Raw genomic sequence first — 27,795 nt, forward strand, 5'->3', positions numbered from 1 at the left:
GTTTTCCCCAGAACTAGCACTTAGAAGGCACTGAAAAAATAGTTTGATGGATGTGTGAATGAGTGATTATGAGAATTTGCCATCATTCTCTGTATTGTCTGAACTTGGAACTAATCGTTTTTCACTTCTTTTTCCATGGCCTCTAACAACTCACTGACTGCCAGGCTCTGTTGATTTTGTCCCCAGGGACTGCTTACTTTGGCCTCTTTCTCCACTTCCTGCTGCTCTCTCCCAAGAGAGAGCGTGAGAGAGAGATACGAGCCTGAACTCTCACATTGGACTACAGCCTCATCTCCTGCCCCGACCTTTCCTTCTGCCACCTCCTCCTGTCCTCGGTTCGTCTTCCAGAACAAATGTTTTCACCATAATCTGTCCCAGGGCAAAAGCCATCCACATTCTCAGTGCCTACATCTAAAGCCCATGCTCCTCGCAGTCAAGGCCCTCCAGCAACCGGCTTCCACCTCTCTTTCTAACCCAATCACACACTCTTCTGCCCCAGATCCCTCCACTCCCATGAGATGTCTCTGCTGGAAACACACCTTATACAGTTTTGCCTTCACACTTTGCACGTACTATCTTTATTACTTTGTGAATTCTAACCACCATTCAGGCCCAGCTGCAGTCTTTACTATTGTAACAAAGGAATACAGCAGCAACAGTAGTTAGAACTTTCTAAATACCTTTCATGCATCAAGCGTAGGACTAAGTTATTCATATGCATTATTTTATTAACCTCCACAAAAACCCTAGGAGGTAAGTCCAATTATTATCCTTATTTTATATAGTGGAAACCTAGGCTTAGAAGTGTCAAGTAATGTACTTAACATCACAGACTAAGAACCTAGAACGCATGGAATTCATACATACTTCTATCAGACTGCCAAAACAATGCTTCTAACCACTAGGCTACATTGCCTAAAGCTGTCTGTTCCTTCTGAGCTCTGACAGCCCCTCATTACGTATAGCTACTCATTAGCCAACTTTCATGTTGATTGGTACTTTACTAAACATTATCTTGTATGTACATGATTCTTGTCCCCAGTTACACTGTAAGCTACTGGAGAACATGAATTGTACCTCTGGGGCCTTTGGGTCCTGCCTGACAAGTGCCTGCTGACTGAACTGATTAGAGGTACACAGTACTCAATTCCCCTTAGGTGTTTTTGGTTAATTCATCCTTTAGGCAGTGAATTCACTCCCCTTTCCTTCTTCCCCCAAGCCCAGCTGCTAGTAGTGAGTATAAACAAAGAGAAGATCCTCACTGAGTTTAGGATCCCGAGTAATACACATTTGCATGGCTTAGAGGGTGGGCTGATGGTGGGTACTAGAGTGACTTAGGAGTCTGGGTTTCTAGAATCTTGAACCTTTTAAGTCCTGAGGCCTTTGCGTAGTTAGAGATATTGTAAGTGGGGAAAAGAGACCCTGTAAAACAAAATCTGAGAAATCCTAGCAACTATTAAGAACAATTGTGGGATTTATTCACTTTCTTAACAATCAAAAACATAGTCGGTAATTAACTGTCCAGCCCTGGTTATATATCACTACAATATGTTCTTTTTGGTTAATGGCTCCATTTAAAATTAGTGTCTTGAGATCTGACTGATATATCACTTTATATACGCAAAATGTTCTTTTGGGGTTCAACCATCAGAAAGCTAGTTAACCCTGAGTTAGTCACTGCCCCTCTCTGTGCCTCCATTTTCTCGCACCCTGACAGTCTGGCAGGCTAATTAACATAGTTGTTTTTGGTTCATGTGAACAGTCTTGAGTTCTTGGAATGCATGGAACGAAATGCTAGAAAAGCACTCTGAAATGTTAAAAGTGCCAGTTCAAGATGAGAGAAGATCTCTCATTATTTATTTAGTGGTTTTGAAGGTTTGGCTTTTCTGTATCTCGTTTTCTCAGGAAGATATAAACTCAGGAGGCTGTTCCTTGCAAGAAGCCTACACCTGTCCTGCAAAGAAACTCCCATTCTTTGTGGGTGTGGCTGCTCCACCCCGCCCTCTCCTGCTCTTGGGAAAACACCCTCAGAAGCAGCAGCGGGTGGCCTCCTTGTCCTCGAGCCCCTTGCAAAGTCCTCTCTGCTTCTCTGTTCCCTCCACCCACCCCCGGAGACGCCTCTGCCCTCTTGCGTGCTTTGCATGTTAAACACCAAAAGCTTTCCGCTAAGTCCGCAGCGGAGGAGATAACCTGCATCTGGAAGCCATCACCAGCTGCCTTCAGTGTGCCAGTAAACTAAAACCCCTGCATTCATTACAGGGAAAAGTGACAATGTCTTTTTTTTTAAGCCTCCCTTAAGACGTCTCAAATTGAATCTGGGGCTGCAGAGAAGGCTGCTGGGCAGAAGTGCTTGCTCAGCCAAACCAGACCTTCTTCCCTACCCCTCTCCAAAAGCATGTTCCGACCCCGTGGGCACAATGGTTTAGGCAGAAAATTCAAGGCATAGTCCTTGTAGGGGCCCAGGAGTCATGAATAAGGGGTCAGTAGGAGAAGCCAGGTAGGAAATTGTCAAAGTTCAAAAATGCCATGCTGGAACGGTCCTGCTCTTGACTGTGGTGACAGCTGCACGAATCTGCACGTGATGAAATCACACAGAACTACCCATGCCTGCGCTCACACAGGCGTATACAAGTGAGCACACGTGGAGCTGTGAAATCTGAAGACTAAGGTCTGTGGATTGTACCAACGCCAGTTTCCTAGTGTTGATACTGTACTGTGGTTATGTCAGATACTACCATTGGAGGAAACTAGTACATGGACTTGTCTACTATTTTTTGAAACTTCCTGCGAATCAAAAATCATTTTAAAATAAAAAGTATAAAAAAAAATCCTAGGGCAGTGGAAATGGATCTGGCTATGTCTCTCCAGCTTCCTGGGATCTAAGTCCCCATGCTCGCTCTCAGGAGCCGATGATGAGCCTATTAATAAGAGTGAGAGCTTCAGCACCATCATCGTCAAGCTTCCAATTGACCACGTACTATGTATGAGGCAGTAAGATATTTCTTCCTTTTGAACACCTTCTCAGTTGCACAAAACATGCCCACAAGGTTACCATCCCCATTTTACAGAAGATGATAATGACGCTGGGCAAAGCTGGCTTGCACCAAGGTTCTGTGGGGCCAGGCTCTAACTCAGCAGGCACTGAGGCTCCAATGCTCATATCTGGTGATGACTAACCAGCAAAGCACAGGTTTCTGTGACACTGTTGTGGCATCCAACGTGTGTTCCCTAGAAATCACTTGAGCACAGCCCTCAATCTCATCTCTGAAGGCACCTGGACCACGGACCACCCTCCTGTCCCATCCCTCACCCTCACTCTGGTCAGAGAGCCCAAGTTAGCCACATACGTAGTGAAGCAAGGAAAACATCACTTACAGGTTCTTCACATCGGTGATGCCGCGGAACGCCTTCCTCGGGATCCCCTGGATCTGGTTTTCACTCAAATCTCTAAACAAGAGAAGAGGCACACTGCGTTAAAGACCCAGGCTGTCTTGATCTGCATCTCATTAAATGATAACAATCCCCCCCACCCAGGCTGCTGCCTCTGCGGTCAGAGTGTATGGGGGCTGTTTGGTCTCAGGCCCCAGGCTGCTACAAGCATTCACATTGTTCTTCAAGTGATGGCCTTTGCTGAAATGGTTACCAGGCGGAGCAGCTCGCCTCCAGGGCGGGCTCTGTGGGTGGTCTCGCACCTCCAGGCCACGAGCCAAGATGCTGGGTTATTTGTTGCACACACTGCACCCAACTCTCTGTTTTCCCACCTCCCGGAGACAACCCCCTGCCCCCATCCCCCCAACCCCCACACGGCATTCCTCCCCCACTGTGGGGTCAACACCGCTCAATCTCCCATCTCTCAGGGCTGTCCTCTGATGCTCAGGACAATCTGCCTTTGTCACAGGGGATTGGAACAGAGCCTGCCCATTCTGATTTTCTGATGGGGGATGACCACTTCAGCTTAGAGTCCCAGAGATTCCTGGGGGCCCCTAGATCTTCTTAGTGACAGGCACGATAATTTCAAATTGCATTTCCACAGACCTATGCAAAGTGGGGGTCCCACAGGCACCTCATCTAGCATAAGCAGTGCCAGCATGTTGCTTTGAGGAGGGTGAGGGATAGTGTCAGGTCCTACAGCTGGCTAAACCTATGTCCCCAGGCTGTAAGCATTCCCAAAGCCTTATTTCCTTTCTAAGAAAGATACGGGCTTTTTTTTTGTTTATTTTGTTTCCCACTTTTCGTTTTTGCTAGACCAAACATGTGCACTTGTTTTCACTCAGAACTCAGGCCTGCTTGGATCTCAACGAGTGATCAATCTGTAAAGACCGACCCATCAGGCCTCCAGAGCGTGCAAACTGGCCTTGCAAAACACTCATGCCAGGCCTCCTTCCAGGCTGGTCCCGCACAGCCACGGGCTGCAGAAGCCTCTCTGAGGACTATGGCATGGTAGGGGGGTGCAGAGCTGGGAGCTAGGGATACAATGAGTTCTTTACACTTTCTCCAGATATAAAAGGTGTCTCTCTCTCTCTCTCTCTCTCACACACACACACTGCTATACATACACATTATTTTTTAAAAGAACACCCGAAAAACCCTCAAATATTAAGGTAAAAAAAATTAACGCCGCAGATCTAACAACTGCTACCAATTACGAGTTATATATATAAAATTCCACCGATATGACCTCATAATATACAGTCTATTATAACCCATTATTTTTGCTTGCTATATTGAGAACATCTGTCCCTGTCATGAATAGTGCATTGATATCAACATTTGTAATGGCTGTATATCGTCCAATTGTATGAGTGGCTATATGGGTCCCAAATTGTTGGGTAGGCATTTATTTATTTGCTATTTAAAGAAAACACTAGGGTGAATTTCTCTGCATGCACATTTTGGGGACACTTGTCTAACTATCTCCTTGGTACGGGGTCCTAGAAGGAGAACTTGCTGGTCACAGGTTAAATGGGTCCTGAGTTTACCTACAGACAGATTGTACCTGTGGACACTCCATGCTGATTTTCCAAGGGCACCTAATCAAAAGCTTTAGATGACTCCAGTTATGTTTGGCAGGAGAGATCAGATGACTGACCTCCACTAAAATCTGGGCAGTCTAAATGAACATTTTGCAAAGGGGCAGGAGGGAAAAGAGGAAGCAGAAAAGAGGTGTCCACTTTTTTCTTATCTCCCATCCCCTGCTGAGACAAGCCATGTGCTCTGAGCAGCTAGCTAAAAGGAAACTTGACGATCATCTGGGGCCACTTTTAGGCCCACAAAACAAGGCTCAGACTTGGGGTAGAGTGCAGGTGTGAGTACTAGTGGCTTCTGGGGCTGAGTAACGGGGCACTCCCCATCTCAAATCCAGTTTCCTCTGTCTGCAACCGATGTAAGTAAATTCAGATGCACAATGAGCGCTGTCTCAGGCTCCCCCAGCCAGGCCTGATTCAATGAGCAGGGCTCCAGCCTGGAGTCGGGGCACTGAACAAAGCCCACGATGACAGCAGAGGTCAGGCGGTGTCACCAAGGCCACTCAGCTGCTCTCCATCAGCCTCCGAAGCAGGGGCCCAGGTCCTGTCATCCGACTAATGCAATTTCCACCAGGCATCTGGGCAGCACCCGAGGCTCTGGCAGTCACAATGAGTCCAGTCTTTTCTGCCAAACGAAGCTGGTCTGTAGGCCACCGAGCCTTTGCCCACTACCCTCCCAGGCTTGGCTGCTCTCTCTGGCGGCTCTGGAAGATAAGCCCCAGTCACACTTTTGGAAAATGGTTGATGATCAAAATCAGAGGCAAGGGGAGCAAACAGGAGAGAGGTTTAGAGCTGTCAGCTTGAACCGCAGCTGGAAGCTGGATGAGGGGGCATGTGTTCCAGTAATGCACTAACCTTGTTTGAGTAGACAACATCCCAAAATACACTGGGAGGAGTAGCAGTCGTACAAAGGTTCTGATTTGCAATACGGTGGGATGAGGAGAGGAGAGCGATATTTAAGCAGAAAAATCTGGCCATGTTGCTGGGAGACCTCCCACACAGGCAAAATCCTGCACTCGGGTGGGGCAGCGCTTTGGTTTCTGTTCACTATTTTCTTGCTGTAAATATAACCAGCCTTGCTCCTACTTTACGGAGCCCAGTTAAAACACAGCTTTCTTTCCATCTCCCTGTCACTGCTTTCCTCCTGTCCCAATTGAGCAAAACAGTAGATTGTAGGGAATTTATCTGTTCCCCATGACAATCTGCTTGTAAATTTTATTAATTTTATTTTCCATTGAGCCTCTCTTCTCCGGCTAACAATACTGCTGCCATCCATCTGCAGGACTGTATATTGATTTCATAAATACCTCCAGTGGGCTGACAGCTTTAATGGTGTTACTGATGGGGTGTGGAGGAGGGTTCAGGGCTGGGCGCTTCATTTTCGGTAACAGTCCCTTCACAATTATCGCAGGGCCTTTGTGAGAGTTCCTAATAGTGTGTTTATCTCAGTGTGGTGCCAGAGCATGGAGCTATTGTTAAGTACTATCCTTGAGAGAGACAAGAGCCACCATTTTCCACTGACACTTAAATAAAAATAACAAAATCTATCCATAATGCCCAAGAGCCTAGCGCTGGCCAATTGCCTGTTGGGGTTTTAGTGTCTCCCCTTTCACGAGGGAAGTAGCTCAGGGCTGAGGAGGGCAGAAATGCTCAGAAGTGACCTGAGAAGGGGATTTTTGTTTTTCTAAACACTAGAAGAAAGGTATGAGATTGGATTAGGGTGCAGGAGTGGGAGGTGTGCTAGATTTTTCTGGGTAAGTAAAGGAAGATGGCTGGTGGGAAAGGCTTTCTTGGTTGGGGAGTAGGGCTAGGAATTGGGATGCCTTTTTAAATAATTAGGGCTCTGAGAGAAAAGGAGAACTGCATTAGCTAAAGTGCATTTTCCAGCTTCCGGAAAATGATTAACCGACTGATTATTCCATCCAAAAACACAAGACCAAAGAGGACTTATTAAGGAGACAGTAAGTCAAATAGGAGTTGGCAAGAACCAATATATCCCCCTTCCAGCCGCCCTCCCCCCTTTTTAATTTACTAAAATGCTTTGGACACAGATTAACTTTCTTCGCAAATTTATTATTGCTTCATCTACCTTGAAATGGGAACTGCAGACACTTTGATAAATGGACTGAGAGGCTGTCTAGTTCCAGTGGAGCTTTTGAAATGCTTCCTGGGGCTCTCCCTGCAATGTCAGGCATGCTTTGTTCTCGGAGGAGCAGAGAATGACAGTTCCCACCTTCACCCCTACCCCTGCAAGACTAGGAGCAGGAACATGTTCTCCTCTTTGCCCTGCTGGGGACAATGCACTTGTCTTGGTCACATTCATGCTACCAGGAAATCCTGTCTGTGTTAAATGGCAGTTTGTGGAGGGAATTTGATCCTAGATGTCACTCCCAAATTAATTCCGAAGTTACAAAATGGGGTTTGGAAGTTCCTCAAAACTTGGAGATTTCTTGTTTCTGAAGTGGGTGGGGCTACTTATGAGCTGTATGATCATTCAAGTTACTAAAATGCTCTTTGCCTCAGTTTCCCCATCTTTACAGTAGGGTTGTTAGTTTTACCAACCTCATCAGTTAGTTGTGAGAGCGAAATGATTACACGTAGAGCACCGTGTGGAATCATTTGCATGTTAGTTGGTCAACTGCATGATTCTGTCTCACATCTCCAACTGTCAAACGGGACTGCTTTCCTAAGTCATATGGATAGTGCACCCAGAAATATCACAGTCCTACCTGGAAGTCTATACAGGTGCCATTATGACTTATTAGACTACAGCTTGTAGTGCTCTGCAGAGCACTCTGCACAGCACCTAGAACACTGTAGGCACTCAATGAATAGCTGCATTTCCTTTTTGTAATTTCCTCCCATTTAGCACTGGATTGACATTGCTGAAAGTGTCCTTTTTCAGGACCCCCAGGACATATGCCTTCAACTCTACAAAGAATAAAATACATAAATGTTGCTGTACTCTTTCCATAAAATCTGAGGGAGGGATTAAAGTTTTTCTCCTCTATCATCTAGACAGGGGTAGCCATGTTTGATTCTAGATTCTTTTGGATAAAACGGGAGACCTGGATTCAGAAATAAAAGATCTGTCTTATGTTGGGTTCTCTCAGAAGCAGACACCGAGCCAAGGACACGAGGGTTAAGTGATTAATGAAGTGCTCCCGGGAGAGACCAGTGAGGATGGAAACCGAATGGAAAAGGCAAATAAAAGTACAATCAGGTGAAGTCTTGGCCTTAGCCCAATACGATGGGGAACTCCTGTCTCTGAGCAAGGGAGCTGGGCTTTTGCAGCCCTGCATCAGACAGTCCTTGGTTAGGGACCACTCAAGAGAAATGTAAACTCCCAGGCTCTGCCTGCCCTCCATGAATGCTGGGTATGGTGACTCCAGCAACCCAAGGACAGATTGCTGAAGATGTTCCCAGCTAGGAGACTTTAGCAGTGAAGTTCACAGAAGCAGGTGACAGGACCCAGTAGCAATAGAAGGAACCCAAGGGGATCTACCCCAAAGTATTCCTAAGAAGGCTTCGGGGATAGTTCTGAATCTACAAGTCCTCAGCAGATTAAAATATCACTCTCAAAAGATGGCATATCTAGGACCACAGATCAAGAGGCTACACGGGAAACTAACTGACCAAAGAATGTGGGAACAACCCAATCTGGCATCTGATGAGGTTTACACTTCTTTGTCTCCCTCTTCAATCCCTCTGCACTGAGACCAATGTGGTGCCTTTTCAGTAACATTAAAAAAATTCCATCAACTCTTGATTAGTTAGGCTAAAATAGGGGATGATCTTAAAAGCATTTATGTTTGGAACCATTATTGGATTTGGGATCAGGGCAGTGAATTACCATTCTGATTCTCTTTGGCCTGAATATATATTAAAATTACTTTCACATTCTCTGCCTAGTAGGAGGAAACCTGCCCATTGGTGCATTCAGTATCAATCAAAACTCATTTAGAGATTTAAAAAATTTTGACGGATAATCTACGAATCTAAAATTTCCTGTACTCTCAATACTACCATCTTACATAAAGCTGCACTCTTTGCTCCTGCCCCCTGAACCCCAACTTGCTAATATATAGTAACCCGGTGACACATCGCTCTGTGCTAGGAACGAAAGGGAAAGACACTGTTTTGCTTATTTTATACAGCAGGAGGGACAAACATGCAGGAAAAATTATCCCCTGGGGATTCTACAATGTGGACTTCAGGGAGGATTTATCTTAATAGGTACATCTCTTCTGCAGGCAATTTATCTTAATAAGCAAGATTATATGTTTGCAGTTGGGTCACTGTCAAAATCAAATGAGCACCAAGCATATGTCCCAGCTAAGCTCTGGTACCTCCAGCTGGGTGTCTAGTCAATGGCAGCCTTTGTCTGAGGAAGATTATAATGGAGTAACTGACTCATTTCCTGAAAGAACTGCCACCTATCTCAGGGATCCAGGGAATCAAAGTATCAATGGGGGACAAAAAAACGCCAATTATTTCCCACTGCTCCAGTTGTGTTTCTGAATATTTCATTGCAGTGAGAGTTTACTTTGCGTGTTCCCTTGATGTTAAAAAGTTACTGGATGAAGGATATCAATAAAACCTCCTTCTGCAATCCTTTCCCTCACAGATTCATCAGAAAAGTCCTGGCCATGCCATTCAGATGTTTAATACTGATGGATTAAGTGTCAGCTCAGATGCTCATTTCCCTCAAAAATGAATTGAATACCTACTATGTGTTCCACTATGGTTGAAGTTGAGATAGAAAAGTGGATAGTCCTAAGTTTCTGTCCTCCCACAGTTTACATCCTTATTTATCCCAGATACAAAGAAATAGACCCCCTTACTTTTACAAATATAAAATATACATCTAGACACCTCAAAAAGTGAGAGCAAGGATGGGTGGCAGCTCATGCCTGTAATCCCAGCACTTTGGGAGGCTGAGGCAGGTGGATCACCAATGTCAGGATTTCGAGACCAGCCTCGCCAACATGGTGAAACACCAACTCTACTAAAAATACAAAAATTAGCCAGGCGTGGTGGTGGGCACCTGTAATCCCACCTACTTGGGAGGCTAAGGCAGGAGAATGGCTTGAACCTGGGAGCGGGAGGTTGCAATGAGCCAAGATCACACCACCGCACCCCAGCCTGGGTGACAAGCGAGACTCCATCTAAAAAAAAAAAAAAAAAAAAAAAAAGAGAGCACCAGTTTCACTGTTTCTTCCTTTTTATCCAGAAGAAAGCTTGTCTCTAAACTCACACTATGGATTGCTCCCAGAACAAGCAAAAGATTTTACAGTTTATTATTTTAGTTGGGGCCCAAAATCTTTTTAAATTTTTGGAAGGAAAAGAGAGAGATGCCAATCTGAATCACCAGGACTCACAGGGAATGCAGGCTTGTTTCATCAGGTACTTTGGTTTTATCTTTCAAGGTGGACAGTTTGAGAAAAATCAGAACAGCACAAAGATATTATCAAGAACTGGGATGGTACGGGGCTGTTGTTGTCATGGAAGAATTTTCTGATCAGATGGACCATGAACCCTGCTATGAGAACAAAATACACATTCATTCCTGTTAATTTTTTAAAATTTAAAGTGAGAATAGAATTGTGGTTTGCTTTCTTTCATTTATGTCTTTGTCTTTGAGAGATACATACTGAAATAATTAAGAATAAAATGATGATCTCTAAGTTTTGCTTCAAAATAATATAGGAGAGAAAGAAGTGGTAGAATAGATGAAACAAAGTTGGCCATAGGTTGATACTTATTGGAGCTTGGTGATAAGTACAAGGGTGTTTCATTTATCATATGTGCTTTGTTTTTATGTATGTGTGACATTTTCCATAATAAAAAAGCATGCAGATTCCTGGGGTCCATCCCAGACCTACTGAATCAGAAACCCTAAGGACGGGCTTGAGTCTAATTTTAAACAAGTTTGAGAAACATGGGTGGAATGATGATTGCATCGGATTAGGTGCTAAGTTCACATCCCGGTTCTGCTACTCAACATACCGTGTGTCTTTAAGAGCACCAGTTCAATTCTCTGAACCTCAACTTGCACTTCTAAGAAACTGGGATAGGCATCAGAGATAATGGACAAGCGAGTGCTTTCTAAACTCTAATGCAGTATATAATGCAAATTCCTATCTTCATGTTCTAGCATGAAGTTCACAAATATAGCATCCTACTACCTTAAATGTTAAAGTCTAATTTTAGGGAAAATTTTGGGAGCAGGATGCAAAGGCCTCCTGTGTCTCAGACATGAGACTGCTGATATTGGGCAAAATGCCTGTGGGATAGGCAGAGGCACAGGAGAAGGCTGAAGTGGGGAGAATGATGACATTTAATCCGTATTTCAGAAAGCCACTCAGGAGCCTGGGGAGGCTGACCTAGAAGGGTAAGAGTCCATGAATGGTTACACCCTCCCCTGGAAGCAAGAGACGTGGTAGAAGAAAAACCAAGCACTTTGTCCTCGGACTCCTTCAAGCTTGGAGGGGAGACTGGTTGCTGGGATTAGGACATTCCTGGTAAGGCCTCACAGACCAGGGACTCCCTACAGTTTTCTAGGAAGGCTGAAATCTGGAAGAAATCACTAGAGGGTGGGTGATGAACAGGGCTGAGCAGCCAGGCTGAGAAACAGTCTTGGAGCTGTGACTGAGGGTGAAGGCCTGAGGTACAAGCACTATGGAGATAAGACGCTTGGTTCCAGGGGAGCATTCTGACCAAAGGGAAAAAGGAAAAGAACCTGTTAGGCTGCAAGCTTCTACAAAATGCTACAGATGGAGTTGAGGTTATAGGTTTGCTCTGTGACTAGTTACCAATGTGAGTGCCTGTTTTGTCTCTTTCTGGACAGGTGTTCCAAAGATTGCACACTCAAATGCTTCAGGGTGGTGCAGGTAAAGTAAATGAGGAAGTCAGGCTGCATGTGGACAACAGGAATAGTCAGAAAGTGAGCTGGGGATGTTATTTCAACAAAATCAAAACCAAATAACTCTCTTCGCCGGCCAATGGGATGCTTCACCCTGGGAAGAACTTGACCTGCAGGCTCAGATTTGTGACCAGTGAGGATGCATAGACTGTCACCTCCTCAGGGGCGATCTGCTAATTCTAGAATGGCACTGTCCCATGGAAATATATCACAAGCCAAGAACACAATTTAAAATTTTCTATTAGCCACATTAAAAACAGTAAAAAGAAACAGTTGAAATTAATTTTAATATGATATTTAACTCAATATATCCAAAAGATTGCCATTTCAAGATGTAATCAATATAAACATTTATTAATGAGATGCTTTGCATTCCTTTTTTCATTCCAAGTCTTTAAAGTCTGATGTGTATTTTACACACACCTCAATCTGGACTGGCCACATTCTGAGTGCTCAGTGATCACACATAGCTAGTGCCTACTGTATTGGACAGTATGTTTTAGAATAAGGAACTTGATGCTGTAGCTACGCAGCATCTCATTGCCAAAGGAGGGAAAAAGTCTTCAGATGTTGGAACCAATCTAAGGAGCCCAATACAAGACTGCTTGGGGGTTCTGAGTATATAGATAGGAAAATCAGTTAAGGTTGAAAGCCCTGAATCCAGGGCAGCAAGCCATGGTTTAGAATATTCCATTCATTCAGCCATTCCTCCTGTGAACAGATACCTCTTTGCAGCCATAAGATTTAATCTGAGTTTTTCCAAACCACCACTCTTGCAGGGCTATCAGGGTTAACCGATGCTTCCAGTCCAAACAGAAGCTTTCTTCATTTAATTATCATATGCAACTCCAACTAAGGCTCTTTGTGTTCATGAAACAGCATTATAATTGACTGATCATCTCCAGCAAATGGGACAGAGGCTGAGCTTCTCAACAGCTCACTAATCCCTGGGATTATCTCAATTTAGTGACAAGGTAGTTAGTTACATTAGGTGGGATTGGGGAGCTCTCGTTATCAGCCCAATTATGCCCTCTGTTCTGGTCCAGGCTTCCCTGTGTCACTAAGTGATCCAGGAAATATCAGTGGGGTTCCAACCACAGGCATCTGATTCCACAGTCCACACGCACCTCATTATATACGCTTCAGGGGGTACAACTGTGATTTTGGTGTCTTCGCATTGTGTGCAGAAATCTGGTGCTGAAAATCATCTGATTGTAAAGATCTAATTAAGTACCTGAGATAGTCCCCTGCCAATTTTGGACCCAATGAGTAGTTCTGGTTTAATTTATCAACCTTGGTTTGGTGTGGACAGGGAGCTTGTTCACCTGATTCAAAAGGATGGAGACTGGAGTTTTGTTTGTTTCTTATTGTTTGAAGCTATGTGTCTGCCCAGTGGGGTTTGGGAAAAGGAACCCATTTCTATACCATCTATCCTCCTCTGAGGCTGACATACTGGTCCCCACCCCCTCTGTCCCTCTTCCTTGGCAGCCATCTGAGGCTTTCATCCCTAATTTGATTGTCGTAGCTAACACTGTCAATCTGAAATCCAGTAGCATGTCTAATGCTGGCTGGACAAGGGGAAGGCAGGGGAAGGCAGAAGGAGGAGAGGGGGAGGCAAATTCATCTCGAGAAGTAGCTTTATGTAAATCGATCCTTTGGCCCGAAAGCTGGAGCCAAGCATTTGCTGATTAATTGGAGAAGCGTCCTTGTTCCTGTGTCTTCTTTAGAGAGATGGCCCAAATTGAGTCCTCTCTTCTTCACAAAGACATTCCCACGCCAAAAAGCTTTTACAATTAGGAGATGAAATCTTGTGAGTGAGGGGGAGGTGGCAGGGGCAGGGGAGCATTTATGAAATTGTTCTGAAATGAAGTGTGTGCATTTGGCCTGCTCTGTGATTAATTGCTGACCTGGGCACCCTCATTTGCCTCCTAGTCTGTGGCCTGATAGCCTAGGTTCAGAGGCATAGTATCCCATAGGTGAAGATCTACTTATGTGATAATTAGCAAAAATTAAGGGGATGGGGAGTGTGCTTCTAACATGTTTTTCTTAAATTTATATTCTCAATTATCACTTGGGCCCATTTCTGTTGGTGTCAGGAAGGAGGGGAGTGAGGCTGACTGATTCAACCTCTTTTCTACATCCTCTTACCTTTTCCTGAAAAAGAAATCTCAAATAAAATGGCAGATCATCCACCAAGGTGGTCCTTTTTAACTCAGTAACTTGTCCCAGGGCCCTGTCAAATTTGACTTTATCAAAAAACCTAAAGGCGGAGTAGCTACCTGGGCACAGGAAAGAGTGAGTTTGGTTCTGGAAAGGTTGCTGGTTGCTTCATCATGCCGACTATGGGGAGGTTGGCAATGTGGTGTTTTATGATGGCTCTCTGACTAAATTATTAGCTTCATGTAGGCAGGAGCGTTTACTCAGCATGAGGCCTGATACACAGCTTTAAAAAATTTAAGTGGATTAAAAAAAATAAGTGAACATGATTTTATGCCATTGCTTGGTCCATGGATGACAGAATACATCTCAAGCTATGGGAATCTTTTTTTCCCCCAAGTCCAGTTTGTCCCTTTGGATTACAAAGAGCTCTGGCTGCCCTCCTCCATCCTTCTGCCTCTACAACCCTGGTGGCATATCATGCTTGAGAACTAGTGCTCCTAGAACAGGGTTGTGAACTAAGGAGCCACAGATAAAGCCTTTGACGGGGAAAGGTTTAGTGAGTTAAGCTGAGGCATGGGAATGAGCAGTTACAGTGGGAAGGTAGACTAAGTGGACACATAACTTGATTTTTCAGAATACAGATTAAACCTGGCCTGAGAGGGTACAATAGATTTGGAAAATGCATTCAATCCAGAAAATGGCTGTGTGCCTGACAGTGTTTCATCTCCAAGAACAACTTCTCCCCTCCTCCTTTCTGAATTCTGGCACTCAGAGAGATTAGGATAATACAGATAATGAAACTCAGGTACAGAAGGAGATACTTTAAGCAACAGCCTCCAGGAGATGTTAGAAGAGGGTCATTGGCAGTGAGGAAGTTCTGATGATCTTTGGGATAATCTACACTGTGATCTGACTCCTTCCAGGCAAATTGTCTAAAAGCTCTGGAAACCCTCCCAGAGGCTGAAGATGTACAGAAATAAAGTTGGGGGTGGTAGTGAGGTGAGGAGGTGAGAAAAAGAGAGGAAGTCAGCGGGCTAAGGCACTGCAGTTTGGGAGAAGTTGAAGCCACTTCCTAGTGTCTATCCCACTGTAACCTTAAATGTTCAGCTTGATCATGAAGAAAGGATTCTTGGAACATTGCTCTGGATCTGCCTAACCCTAACACTCTTTGTGATATGGCACTAGAGTTCCTCTTATGTGGCCCACTCTGTTCCACTGAGGAAACGTGAACATGCCAGGGCAGGGTGGGGAGGGGCTGTGCCTGGGCTGAAGCTGCCCAGAGGTTGGAGTTTGGCAGGCAGCAATGCAGCTCAAGGACATGGGGCTTGTATATGTCTGTGCTTTCTTGTAACTTTTCAGAAGACCATTAAGCAAGTGAAACCTCAATGGTAGAGGTGAGACGCTATCCTGGGGCCATCTGCTGATAAAATCAATATGCTTCAGAAAGGCTCAAAATTATCTTCCACCAAAGCAGGAAAGCAATTCAGCAAGAGCTCAGCACCCTGAGTTGCAAAGCTGGCCTCCGGAAGCCCAGTAACGGATGAAGTATATAGGAGCTTAAGCCATTAAGCTATGTTAATACTATAGAATGACGTTTCTCATCATGACCCCCTGCACTATTTATTGTTCCATTCAAAGCAATTACGGTTATTGCTAATAACTCACACCTATGGATGTGCTGATATTGACTACAGGAGAATAGATGCTGTTCTCTTGCTTATTTATGTAAAAATGGATGCAGTTCAATAGATTTACACCAAGTTGGAAGTTAACACTAATAATTAATCCCAGACCTGCTTCTGGCCATCAGCCTGAAAGGCACTAGACAAGGGACATGAGCGCTGGGAGGACCCAATGAACTGTAGAGATGAAATTCATTAGTGACAAATGTGAGACTGCTGCCACTAGTCTCGTGCCAAACACAATCAACTCCCCTGTCCCCAGCAAAGAGAGAGAAAAGGACCTCCAAGGTAGGAGGCAGGGGGGCAACTTCTAAAATGCTTCCCTTGTGTTTCTGAGACTGTTCATCCCCTATAGCCCAAGCCATACTTTTCTTGGTAACTCGACTCCTTGCCTTACATACCTGCTAGAAGTCGTGCCTATGGCCAAGACCCCAGGAGGCAGTGAGGTACCCTAGTGAAGGCATGGCTCAGGAGCCTAAAAGACCTCGGTGTGAACTCCAGCTTTGTCACTTGCTTGACTGGGCCTCAGTTTTTGCATCTGTATAATGCAGACCATGAAAATACCTACATGGGGGAATTATTATAAAACAGTTAATGAATTTCGAGTTCATCACATGCTGTGTCGCTCATAAAAAGCACTGGATAAGTACTGGTTGTTATCAGTACTTGCATCTGTTCAAGTCAGCACACAACACTGTGAGTAAAAGAAAAACCCTGCCTTCTTGCCCCACAGAATATTACAGAGGAACACTAGAGCTGTAAAGCAGCAACTCCAGGTCAAGTTCAATATGAAAGAAAGTAGTAATTGGTTTCCACTTGGCCTGTCATGCGTCAGAGCTTTCCTGGGGCCTGCAGGAAGACTTTCTCGTGGAATCTACCACAATCTCCCAAAGATGGCAAAGATGGGAACACAGGTTAAAGCCTCCCAGCCCCTACGAGGCTGGTTGGAAAATGGTTGACTGTGCAGCAATTGCTGTGCAGAGGAGAAGTTGGCAGGAGACTCCCACAGAGGAGGGAAAAGAAGGGGGGCCTGAAGGTCGTCGGTGGGACAGTGGGAAGACGCTGGGAAGTGGCCCCTGCCCAAGCACAGGATCTGGGCCAAGAGCAGAATGTTGGTCCAGCCACTTCTGCGCAGGCTCAGGGCAAGTCAAAGCACCCTTCTGCCTTCCAAAGGGGGCTGGGGCCTGGGTGAGCTTCAAAGGGGTCCGGAGCTGTGCAGGAAAAGCCATCATTATGCAAGGTGGGAATGGGAGGTTCATTTGTCACCACTAAAACAAATTGCTTAGTTGCGGCTACTCTCTTTGGAGAAGGAAATCCTCACAACCCTGTTAAACCTGTCTTGGGGCTTATATTTCAATGAAGCATCATCATTACTAGGGTGACTACAACATACCCAGGGCGTTAGACATTGCAGGTCAACACTAAGAAAACGAGAAGACAGTCCCTGGGAATGGACAAGTGGGGCGACAAGTATGTCACCTCTGCAAATGGACCCAAGCTGCTTGAGGCAGGACTCAGTGGACGTGTTTCCTCTTTTCCATCTCCAAACCCCATGGAGGAGGCTGCTCCAGGAGCCAGGGACAGACCAGAAAGTCTGAGTGCTGAGTGGGCTGAGTCCTGAGTGCTGAGGGGCTCTCTGAGTGCCGAGGGGCAGAGTCCGTGAATGTGTGATCCCTTTAAAGATAGACAGATATAAAGATGAGAGAGAGAGAGACAGAGAGAGGGAGAGAAAGACAGTTAAAGAGGGAGACTGACACAGTGGGACAGAAACAATAAAACCAGAGAAAGCAAAAGAGAAGAAAAAGTCGGAGACTGAAACACACATACACAGAGACAGTCATTTCACAGAAGAGGCCGTGAAAGGAAGAGACACACAGAGAAAGACACGGATGTGGGGCAAAGAGAAAGAGGATGGAGACAGGTGCATGCACACACACACACGTGCACACACACACACACACACACACACACACACAAGAAGGGACATACAGAAAGAGACAGTCTGAGAGAACAAAAGGGAAAGGCCAAGCAAGTGTGGGGCTGGCAGACAGAGGTTCTTGCAAAAGGTCTTAGCATTTGGGCTTCCCCAGGATCTCCTTCTGAGTTTCCTCTGGGGATGAGGACATGCCATCCTCCCCGGACCCTGCACTGAGCTCAGGTCTCTGTGCTTCAGCCCAGCCTTGTCCTCTGAGACACCTCCCATCTTTGCATCCAGCCAGAGGGGAGCTCCCCAGAACAGGGGGAGGTCGGCTGGGACTTCCCCTAAGCTCCCATCTCTAGCAGCTCCAGTCCTTCCAGTCCCCCTCAGCTCGGAAGCCAGAGACAAGGTTTTGGCAGAGAAAACTTGTGGTTTCAAACTTTTTACATTACAAAGCGAGTTTTTAAAAGCTCCATAAAATTTCAAGGCACATACTTAATGTTCAAATTGCAGAATATATCGATTCCTGTCCATCCTCTAGTATCTTAAGTTTACCCAGAGGACCATTTTATTTAATTAACTTGGTGCTTTATTAATATAAATATTCTCCTATTGATCATAAGAGAGCCTGACAGGCACTCAAGCTGGGTATACATCACCTTCCCTCTGAGTAGCGCCACTTAGAGGAGTGGCTGGCTCGAAATCAAGGAGAGTGGCAGGAAGTGGTCCCCTGGGATGTCAGGCACAGATGAATCTATAGCATTTTTATGGAGGGAGACTTTTTTTTTTTTTTAAAGATCCAGCTCCTCACTTCTCTTAAAGCAGAAAGCATATGGAAATGAGATATAAAAATGGTCTTGGCTTAGCGTATCAATTAAGCATGTCAATACCTTAATTAAATCATTCAATGAATGAGATTTATACCAATGAATATGTTTTATAGTTATAATAGCTTTTTTGGCCACTGTTCAAAATGTCAAATAAATCGTGAAAAGGGGATTAAAAGAGGACATAATTGACGTTCTGAACTGTAGCCAGTTTTTTTCTTCCTTTCTTTCCCTTCATTCATGTGATTTTTGGAGAATGTATATAAAGTAATGGGGCCTATAATGGCTTGGCTTTGTAAGAGTCTTTTTATCCTTCAATTCTAATCCTTCTTATCAACTTTTCTAAGTCTCACACCATTGAACCTGCAAACGCCCTCACTTTCTTCTGGTCCTTAGAGCTTGCTTTTTAATAACATGCAACCAGAGCTCCCTGGTACACCCACAGAAAGGAGAAACAGCCTCCGCCCTGACAAGACCCCAAAGAAAACAGGGTATAAGGTTAAAAGACATTATGTGAGAAGGCTATTACCATAACATCCAAACATTTGGGTAAAAGTATTCTTAATCTCTTTTGTAAAAGTCAGGCTAAAAGCATATTTTCTCTAAATGAGTCAAGAAAGTAAAAATTCTGGCTTCTCTTTTCTTCTCCTACCCTTTTGCTCTTTCAGCTTTTCTAAATCATTTATTCATCAGTTTATTTCTGTAGATAACCACGATTGTATTCCCTTAAGAACAGAAAACAAAGAGAAGAACTTCTAGACAGGTACAAACCTAAAAACATAAAAAGTGGGCTGGATGTGGTGGCTCTTACCTGTAATCCAAGCACTCTGGGGGGCTAAGGCAGGAGGATCGCTTGAGGTCAGAAGTTCAAGACTAGCCTAGGTAACACAGGGAAATCCCATCATTACAAAAAATAAAAAATAGTCGGGCATGGTGGTGTATGCCTATAGTTCCAGCTACTTGGGAGGCAAGAGGATCACTCAAACCCAGGCATTTGAGGTTACAATGAGCTGTGATCATGCCACTGCACTCCAGCCTGGGTGACAGAGCAAGACCCGGCCTCTTAAAAAAAAAAGCCCACAAAAAGCAAAGATGACAAGTACGTGATGCTGGGCATTTGTACTACTGTTGTGGATCCCTTCCAATAAATCAGAGACAGAATGAATGAAGCTATAAGCATTGCCATATAGGTTCAGAGTTATTATCTACAGTGATGATTGTCATAAAGAAAAAGAAAGAAAAGAGTGTAAATTTCTTTGGGGCCTTCATGCAGTATTTCGCAAATATATTTAAAATCTTGGTCAAACGCTTGACTTCTGAAACCTTAGCCAGGCCATTGGATGGAACATTGCCCCTAAGTGAGATGACAGGAAGCAGGAAGTGGGCACCCCTTGGACTTCTGTGCTCTATGATGTCCCTGAGGCTCTGGCCTATGAGGCTGTGTCTGTGGTCTCTCACCCTTTAACCACTAACGCCCTCCCAGTTCCTGAGGAATGGTGGCTCCACACAGAGGCCCCGGGGAAAAGAGAAGCGATAATATTCATTCTTTGTGAACAGACATTTGCCAAAGAAGGCATACAAACGGCCAGAATATATACCTAAAAACTGCTCAACATCACTAATGCAAATTAAAACCACAATGAGATGTCATACCCCAGTTAGAATGGCTATTATTAAAAAGTCAAAAAATAACAGATGCTGGCAAGGATGCGGAGGTAAGGGAGCACTTATACATGGTTGGTAGGAATGTAAATTAGTACAACCTCTATGGAAAACACTATGGCAATTTCTCAAAGAGCTAAAAATAGAACTACCCACTCAATTCAGCAATCCCACTATTGGGTATCTACCCAAGACAGAAGAAATTATTATATAAAAAGACATTTATGGCCAGGTACGGTGGCTTATGCCTGTAATCCCAGCACTTCGGGTGGCCGAGGTAGGCGGATCACCTGAGCTCAGGAATTTGAGACCAGTCTGGGCAACGTGGTGAAAACTCATCTCTACAAAAAATACAAAACTTAGCTGGGTATAGTGGTATGTGCCTGTAGTCCCAGCTACACAAGAGGCGGAGGCAGGAGAATCGCTTGAGCCTGGGAGGCAGAGGTTGAGGTGAGCCTAGATTGTGCCATTGCACTCCAGCCTGGGAGATGGGAGTGAAACCCTGTCTCAAACAAAACAAAACAAAAACAATTGCACTTATATGTTTATCTTAGCACTATTCACAATAGCAAAGATATGGAATCAACCTAAGTGTCCATTAATGGATGATTGGGTAAAGAAAATGTGGTATATATACACAATAGAATACTATTCAGCCACAAAAAAGAATGAAATCATGTCTTTTGCAGCAACATGGATGGAAATGGAGGTCATTATTGTAAGTGAAACAAGTCAGACATGGACAAATTTCACAGGTTCTCACTTAGAAGTGGAAGCTAAACAATGTGTACACGTGGACATAGAGGAGAATGACAATGGAGCCTCAGAAGCGTGAGGGGGTGGAAGGCGGCTAGATGATGAGAAATTACTTAATGGGTACAATGTACATTACTGGGGTGATGGATATCCTAGAAGCCCTGACTTCATCACCCTGTGATGTATGCATGTAACAAAATTGCAGGCCAGGCGCGGTGGCTCACGCCTGTAATCCCAGAACTTTGGGAGGCCGAGGCAGACGGATCACGAGGTCAGGAGATCGAGACCATCCTGGCTAACATGGTGAAACCTCATCTCTACTAAAAACACACAAAAAAATTAGCCAGGCGTGGCGGTGGGCGCCTGTAGTCCCAGCTACTCAGGAGGCTCAGGCAGGAGAATGACGTGAACCTGGGAGGCGGAGCTTGCAGTGAGCTGAGATCACACCACTGCACTCAAGCCTGGGTGACAGAGCGAGACTCCATCTCAAAACAAAACAAAACAAAACTGCACTTCTACTCCATAAGTTTATACAGATAATAATAATAAAAAGAATCTCCACCCTCAACCCAACAACCCAGTCAGTCCTTCCAGTTTGACTTCCTTTGCTGACATGATCTGGCCATGATTAGGGAAGAGGACCAACACCCCAACTATTACTGGATCCTATTAAAAAGGAAGCATCTTTTTTTTCAGAACCCATAATTCTCAACAAATTTTAGAGCTAAAAGACCCAACCATCTTGGTTTACAGATAAGAAAATTGAGGCTCCGAAAGAAAAAGGACTCACCCAAAGTCATATAGCCTAGAGCAAGAACACAGGTCCTGACTGTGCGGAACACTCTGATCCTCCCTGTGTGTCTCTCTGCTGTATATAAAGAGGGCAGCAAGCGAGGGAGGTCTGGGTGGAGCAGCTGATCTGGCTAACTAGGCAGGTGCCCTCTCTCCTTGGCTACCTCTTTGCCACATGCCCTGTGAAATTTGAATGGACAGTCCTGCTAGTGCTCTGCCCATAGTTGAAATGGATATTCTTTGAGATGGAGTCTCACTCTGTCACCCAGGCTGAAGTGCAGTGACACGATCTCGGCTCACTGCAACCTCTGCCTCCCAGGTTCAAATGATTCTCCTGCCTCAGCCTCCTGAGTAGCTGGGACTATAGGCGTGCATCACCACGCCCAGCTAACTTTTGTATATTTAGTAGAGACGGGATTTCACCATTTTGGCCAGGATGGTCTTGATCTCTTGACCTTGTGATCTGCCCGCCTTGGCCTCCCAAAGTGCTGGGATTACAGGCGTGAGCCACCGTGCCTGGCCTGAAATGGATAGTCTTTCTAGATCCATGTACCTGTCCATTCATCCAAATATCAATGAACATTTGTTGAACACCGTATGCCAGGCATAGTGTCAGGCAAAAGGGATAGGTGGGGAACATTACAGATCTTTGTTTATAAAGCTTATAGAATTGTAGGGAAGATAGACGTAAGAAAACAACTGTACAGATAAGCGTTTATAGTTTTGTTACGTGCTGTAAAGAAGTACAAGATGTTTGTATGATGGGAATATGCATAATAGGAGAGCTCAATGCATGATAAGCAGTCAGAGGAAATACAGCTTAAACTGAGAGGTGAAGGAAGAGTAGGAATTATGCAAGGGAAGCGTGTGTGTTAGTGGGGGACTGATGCAGCCGTTCTCAAAGTATGATCTCTAGACCACCAGCATTTGTATCATCTGGGAACTTGTTAGAAATGGGAAATGCTCAGATCTAATCTCAGCTGTTCTAAATCAGAAGCTCTGGGGTTGGGGCACAACCGCCTGTGCTTTAAATAACCCCTCCACGTGATGCTTATGAGCACCAAAGTTTGAGAATCCACTGGTGTAAAGCTTGCTGGGCAGACGGGACAGTGCACGAGGATTCTGAGGTGGCTGAGCACATGACATACATGAATTTGAGAAGCAGAGGAAGGTGAGTGTGGTTAGCATGGGACAGCGGAGGCTGTTGAATGAGAATGGGGGTAGTGGCTGAGTGAATGAGAATGGGAATAGCGGCTGGTTAGGAGGACAGGAGGTGATGGGCAGATGGGATCATATTTGGATATGATCTGAGGACGAGAAGGAGCCATGGAAGGGTTTCCAGCAGGGGAGAGTGTAGTTATTCATTGACTGTTGATGAGAATCTCTAAGCCAACATCACTCAATCAGCAGACCAACAGGCACAGGTTTTCCTTGTGCTGATTTGAAGGGCCAATTAAAAAGTAACTGATAGTTCAGCTAATTCATATTTACATGTAAATTTTCATTTTAAAAGCCACAGACTGGCACTCTCTCACCATATGCCTCTTCCTCGTTCAGTTCTCTGCAGTGAGGGATAAGCCATGAGTCTCCACATACACATAGGGCTGGAGATGAAAAGACAAGGAATTCACAAGCAGCCAGGCTTCCTGGGGGTGCAAACCTGGTGTCCCTGAAAGCTGAAAGTTCCTGTTCCAGCACAGTTTTCCCTGTCAGGGCTTTACTTATTTTGGCATGTTCTGATGAGTTATAAACCTCTCAGCACCTGTGTTTCATTTGAGGTGAGAGCTGGATCCCATTCTCTAGATCAGAGGGCTGAGGCTTTGCAGCATGATGCCAAGGTCACAGTAAGCCAGGGCAGGACCCCCAACTTGCCTGCTCTTTGTTTTTACCTGCTCAGGCAAAAAGAGGACACCTGTGGGGGCATGGAGTGAAGGACGGGGGCAGCAGCGTCTTCAGGAATGGTCCTTCTGCTGTGCATGCATGGCTGGAACACAAAGGCCTGTCTCTGGCCCTCCTGGAGGGCCCTGCCCATCTTGTTCCTTTCTTCTCCTCTCTGTTATTGTCCCTGACCTCCCACTATGATCCCCCTCTACAATCCATAAAGATCAGAGAATCATGGCGGTCCCTCCCAGCACCTTGTTCACTGGTTTCTGAACTATTATGAAATAACCAAATGTAGAATTGTTTTGTCAAATGGGCATTTCCATAAAACCTTGATGTACAGAAATGATCACATTGAAGCTTCTCTGATGGAAGTGGGGACACTGGGTGGGATGACAGGGGAACTGAGTTGGTTGAACCCCAGTAGCTTAGAGCACTTTGATGTATTTTGGACCTTACCAACCTTCAGTTTACTACTGCGGAGGCTGAGGCACGAGGTAAATACCTTGTGTGAGGCACTTGGCAAAGTGGGAACTGAAACTGAGGCCCTGTTGCCCCTGTGTCCAGCGCCCTCCTCATTCTCACTCCGCTCCCAGAAGCTTGGAGATGTGCTGAGTAGGGGGAGACAATGAAGACTCAAAGTTTTGTTCACCTGCCCTTGCTGACTACCATGCCAACTTGGGGACCACACATTCTGGATTAAAAAAATAAACCTTTGTTTCCCTCCCGGACTTTTCTGCTAAGTTTGCTTCTGGTAGAAGACTGGTGAGAAGGTTCCAATGGGGGAAAATAAACCAAATAGACTAATTCTCCAGTCCTGATAATCAGTCTTTTGGTACTCACAGCAACAAATCAGCTCCCCTCAGACAGGCAGTTATAAAATATCAAAGCTTCTGACTTTCCTTTGTGGGGCTAATCCAGAAAACCTTACTTTAGAAATAATAATAATAATAATACCTCACTCATCTTTACTTATCATATGCTAGTATGTTTCTAAGCCTTTTGGCATAGCCTTCAATGTCCCCTTCTGAATATAGAAAAAACCCCCAGACTTCACTGCAAAATGCTAATTCCAGCTCTGGGGACAAGAATGACGTCAGGAAGGTGAACTGCTATGGAGATCATACATTTCTGATAGACATGTGTGTGCAATTAGAGAAACCCCAAACAAGAGGGCTCAGGCCTCTGGTCTCTGGGGGAGGGCAGTTTGTGCCAGTTTCGGCAGCACAAGGATGCCCCAGGCTGCCACAGGAGTTCTAGACATTCCTGGGGTTTTCTCAATGTTACAAACTCACAGCCTTCTTTACAAAGATGGGGATATACGGCCGGGTGTGGTGGCTCACGCCTGTAATCCTAGCGCTTTGGGAGGCTGAGGAGGGCAGATTGCCTGAGCTCAGGAGTTCGAGACCAGCCTGGGCAACATAGTAAAACCCCATCTCTACTAAAACAAAAATAAAAATAAAAAATTAGCCGGGCGTGGCAGCATGCACCTGTAGTCTCAGCTACTCGGGAGGCTGAGACAGGTGAATTGCTTGAACCCGGGAGGCAGAGGTTGCAGTGAGCTGAGATCATGCCACTGCACTCCAGCCTGGGGACAGAGAGAGACTCCATCTCCAAAAAAAAGAAAAAAAATTGGGGATGTCCAAAGCCTGCTCATCAATAGGGGTGCACCCATGAAGCACCATAAGAGCATAATCCCTTTCTATCCTTTTTCCTCCTCCATGTTGCTGGCTGATTGGGTGCAAATGTACCTAGATCCTCCCCAGTCAGAGGGCCTTTCTTTCTTATTTTTATCAACACCTGTATGCTTGCTGGTGCAGCCTTCTTCTTTTGAAAATTGTTTCTCATTATCAAGATGTCCTTAACATTTTGTTAATCAGAAGGCAAGTTATTCAACAGTAGTGAAGTACGATCATGTATCTGCAAAGAAAAGGCAAGGAAGGTAGTGTGTGACTATAAAATATGAGGAGTCATGGTTCAGGTCTGTATGCAGACTCAGAGAGGTGAACACATCTACAGTGTGCTCATCTCAACTTCAAAACATTGAAGCAATTACTGCTATTCTGGTTTTACATATAGAGACGCTACAGCTCAAATACTAGGCAACTTTCCCTAGGGCACACAGAAAAGTGGTATTAGAATTCCACATGTCTGTCTGCCTCCAGAAATTCGTATACCCCCTTACTGAACCACAGCATTTCCTTGGAGGAGCCTGGGTTAGCATGCCTGCCCTGCCTTTCCACCATCACCCATTTAGAAAGAAAGACAGATTTAGGCACGCGTGGGCACAGAGATGATGTCTAGACTTTTTGACTTTGGAAAGAAGAAGGTGGTATCTGCCTGGTTTGATATTACCAATCATTCTGGAGTGCTAGGAAGCAAAGCATTAAAGGAAGTGAATGCGAAAGAGATATGAAGATCTATTGAGGACTCAGCTGGAGCTGTAGAAGCAGCAAGTCCTGAACCCTAATCATCAGCAAGCCCCAATTTCCACCCCACATTCCATGGAGTCTGCAAAATAGGGTAGGTGGTGTGTTTTTTCATAAGGAAAAGATCACATTCCTCTCCCCACCTTACCCAATATTTTAATGTTCAAGAAAGGAAAGAAGAATGAAAAGAAAATCTGAACATACCATACTATGCTATTATACTTAAAAATACAGTAAGGATTAAAACTGCCAGACCAAATTAAAACTAATGACTGGTTTGGTGCGACCCTTCCTTGCCTTTGCGTTGCCCATTGTCTCTAGTGATAAAGGAACATCACAGGCAATTTATTGGGAGTTATTCTCAAATGAATTGCATTTGCTGAGAAAAGCACATTTAGCATTTGGTGATTCATACATGGGAAACATTATTGCTCTGGAAAAGAGTTTAAAATAAGTGAGATTTAGAGCTCAGAGAATGAAAAAACAGAGTTTAATTTTCTTAAAAAACCTGCATCCATTATGTGAATGACTATGAACTTGAATGCAAGTACATCAGAAAAGGTCTGCTGAGATCCCAAACCGTCACAGTGGTTACCTCTACGTGGATAAGTGGCCTTGGGAGAAGAGGGTTTAGTGGGAATCGTCTATATTTTTTTTTTTCCCCGAAATAGAGGAGAAGAAAAATTTCTGGCCCAAAACATGTACTTTGTAACTCTAGATATTTCTGTGTTTTAAATCATTTTAATAATGAAGTGTTTATAGGTTGTGTGTGTTTGAAAGTTGAAATTCAGGGAGTGATTGTATTTTTGAAGTGCCCTTTGTCCCTGGGAGCAAGGTAGGGATTGATTTTTTATTTAATTAATTAATTTATTTATTTATTTGAGATGGAGTCTCACTCTGTTGCCCAGGCTGGAGTGCAGTGGTGTGATCTCGGGTCACTGCAACCTCCACCTCCCAGGTTCAAGCAATTCTCCTGCCTCAGCCTCCCGAGCAGCTGGGACTACAGGCGCACGCCACCAAGCCCGGCTAATGTTTTGAATTTTAGTGGAGACAGGGTTTCACTGCATTGCCTAGGCTGGTCTTGAATTCCTGAGCTCAGGCAATCCACTCGCCTTGGCCTCCCAAAATGTAGGGATTACAGGCATGAGCCACCGCACCCAGCTGGGATTTTTTAATACTTTCTCACCAGTCTTTTAAGTCTCTGTGCTCCACAAGGCTGACGGCAGCCTTTCTGCCCTACCGAGCCCTGTGTTGGTGCAGAGCCACAGCTTTGGGTCAGCTTGGAGGGGTAGTCTCAGCCATAAGGCCTCACACTGACAGGCTGATCATAAGAGCCTAATTCCTTTCTATCCTTTTTCCTCTTCCATGTTGCTGGCTGATTGGTTGCAAATGTACCTAGATCCTCCCCAGTTAGAGGGGCTTTCTTTCTTATGTAGTAAAGTATAATCATGTATCTGCAAAGAAAAGGCCAGGAAGGTAGTGTGTGACTACGTTAAATGCCACCAGTCATGAGTTCTGGCTTTGTGATAAAATGAATGACTTCTATTTTCCTCTTTTTGATGACTGGTCATGTCCAATCTTGCTTCAGTGACTTCAATGACTGTATTATATGTATGATAAAGAAATGTATTATTTCCTGAAAGAAATACATATAGCATAGGACATTTTGGAAAATGCAGGAAGGTAGAAGCAATTACCTGTAGTTTTTCTATTCAAAATAACCACTGTAAACATTTTGC

The 27,795-nt window shown here is 44.7% G+C and overlaps 1 protein-coding gene across 2 annotated transcripts in view; it reads right to left on the reverse strand.

Annotated features, from left to right (window-relative positions):
- The window catches only part of SLIT3 (slit guidance ligand 3), a 634,924-nt gene that overhangs the window by 215,867 nt on the left and 391,262 nt on the right, over positions 1 to 27,795 (reverse strand). For both annotated transcript variants that reach the window (XM_024247052.3, XM_054556205.2), the window contains one exon: positions 3,376 to 3,447. In XM_024247052.3, the coding sequence (XP_024102820.1) occupies positions 3,376 to 3,447 (72 nt within the window). The remainder of the gene's footprint in view (positions 1 to 3,375; positions 3,448 to 27,795) is intronic.

Source organism: Pongo abelii, chromosome 4 (genome assembly GCF_028885655.2).
Source record: "Pongo abelii isolate AG06213 chromosome 4, NHGRI_mPonAbe1-v2.0_pri, whole genome shotgun sequence".
Classification (NCBI taxonomy): Eukaryota; Metazoa; Chordata; class Mammalia; order Primates; family Hominidae; genus Pongo; species Pongo abelii.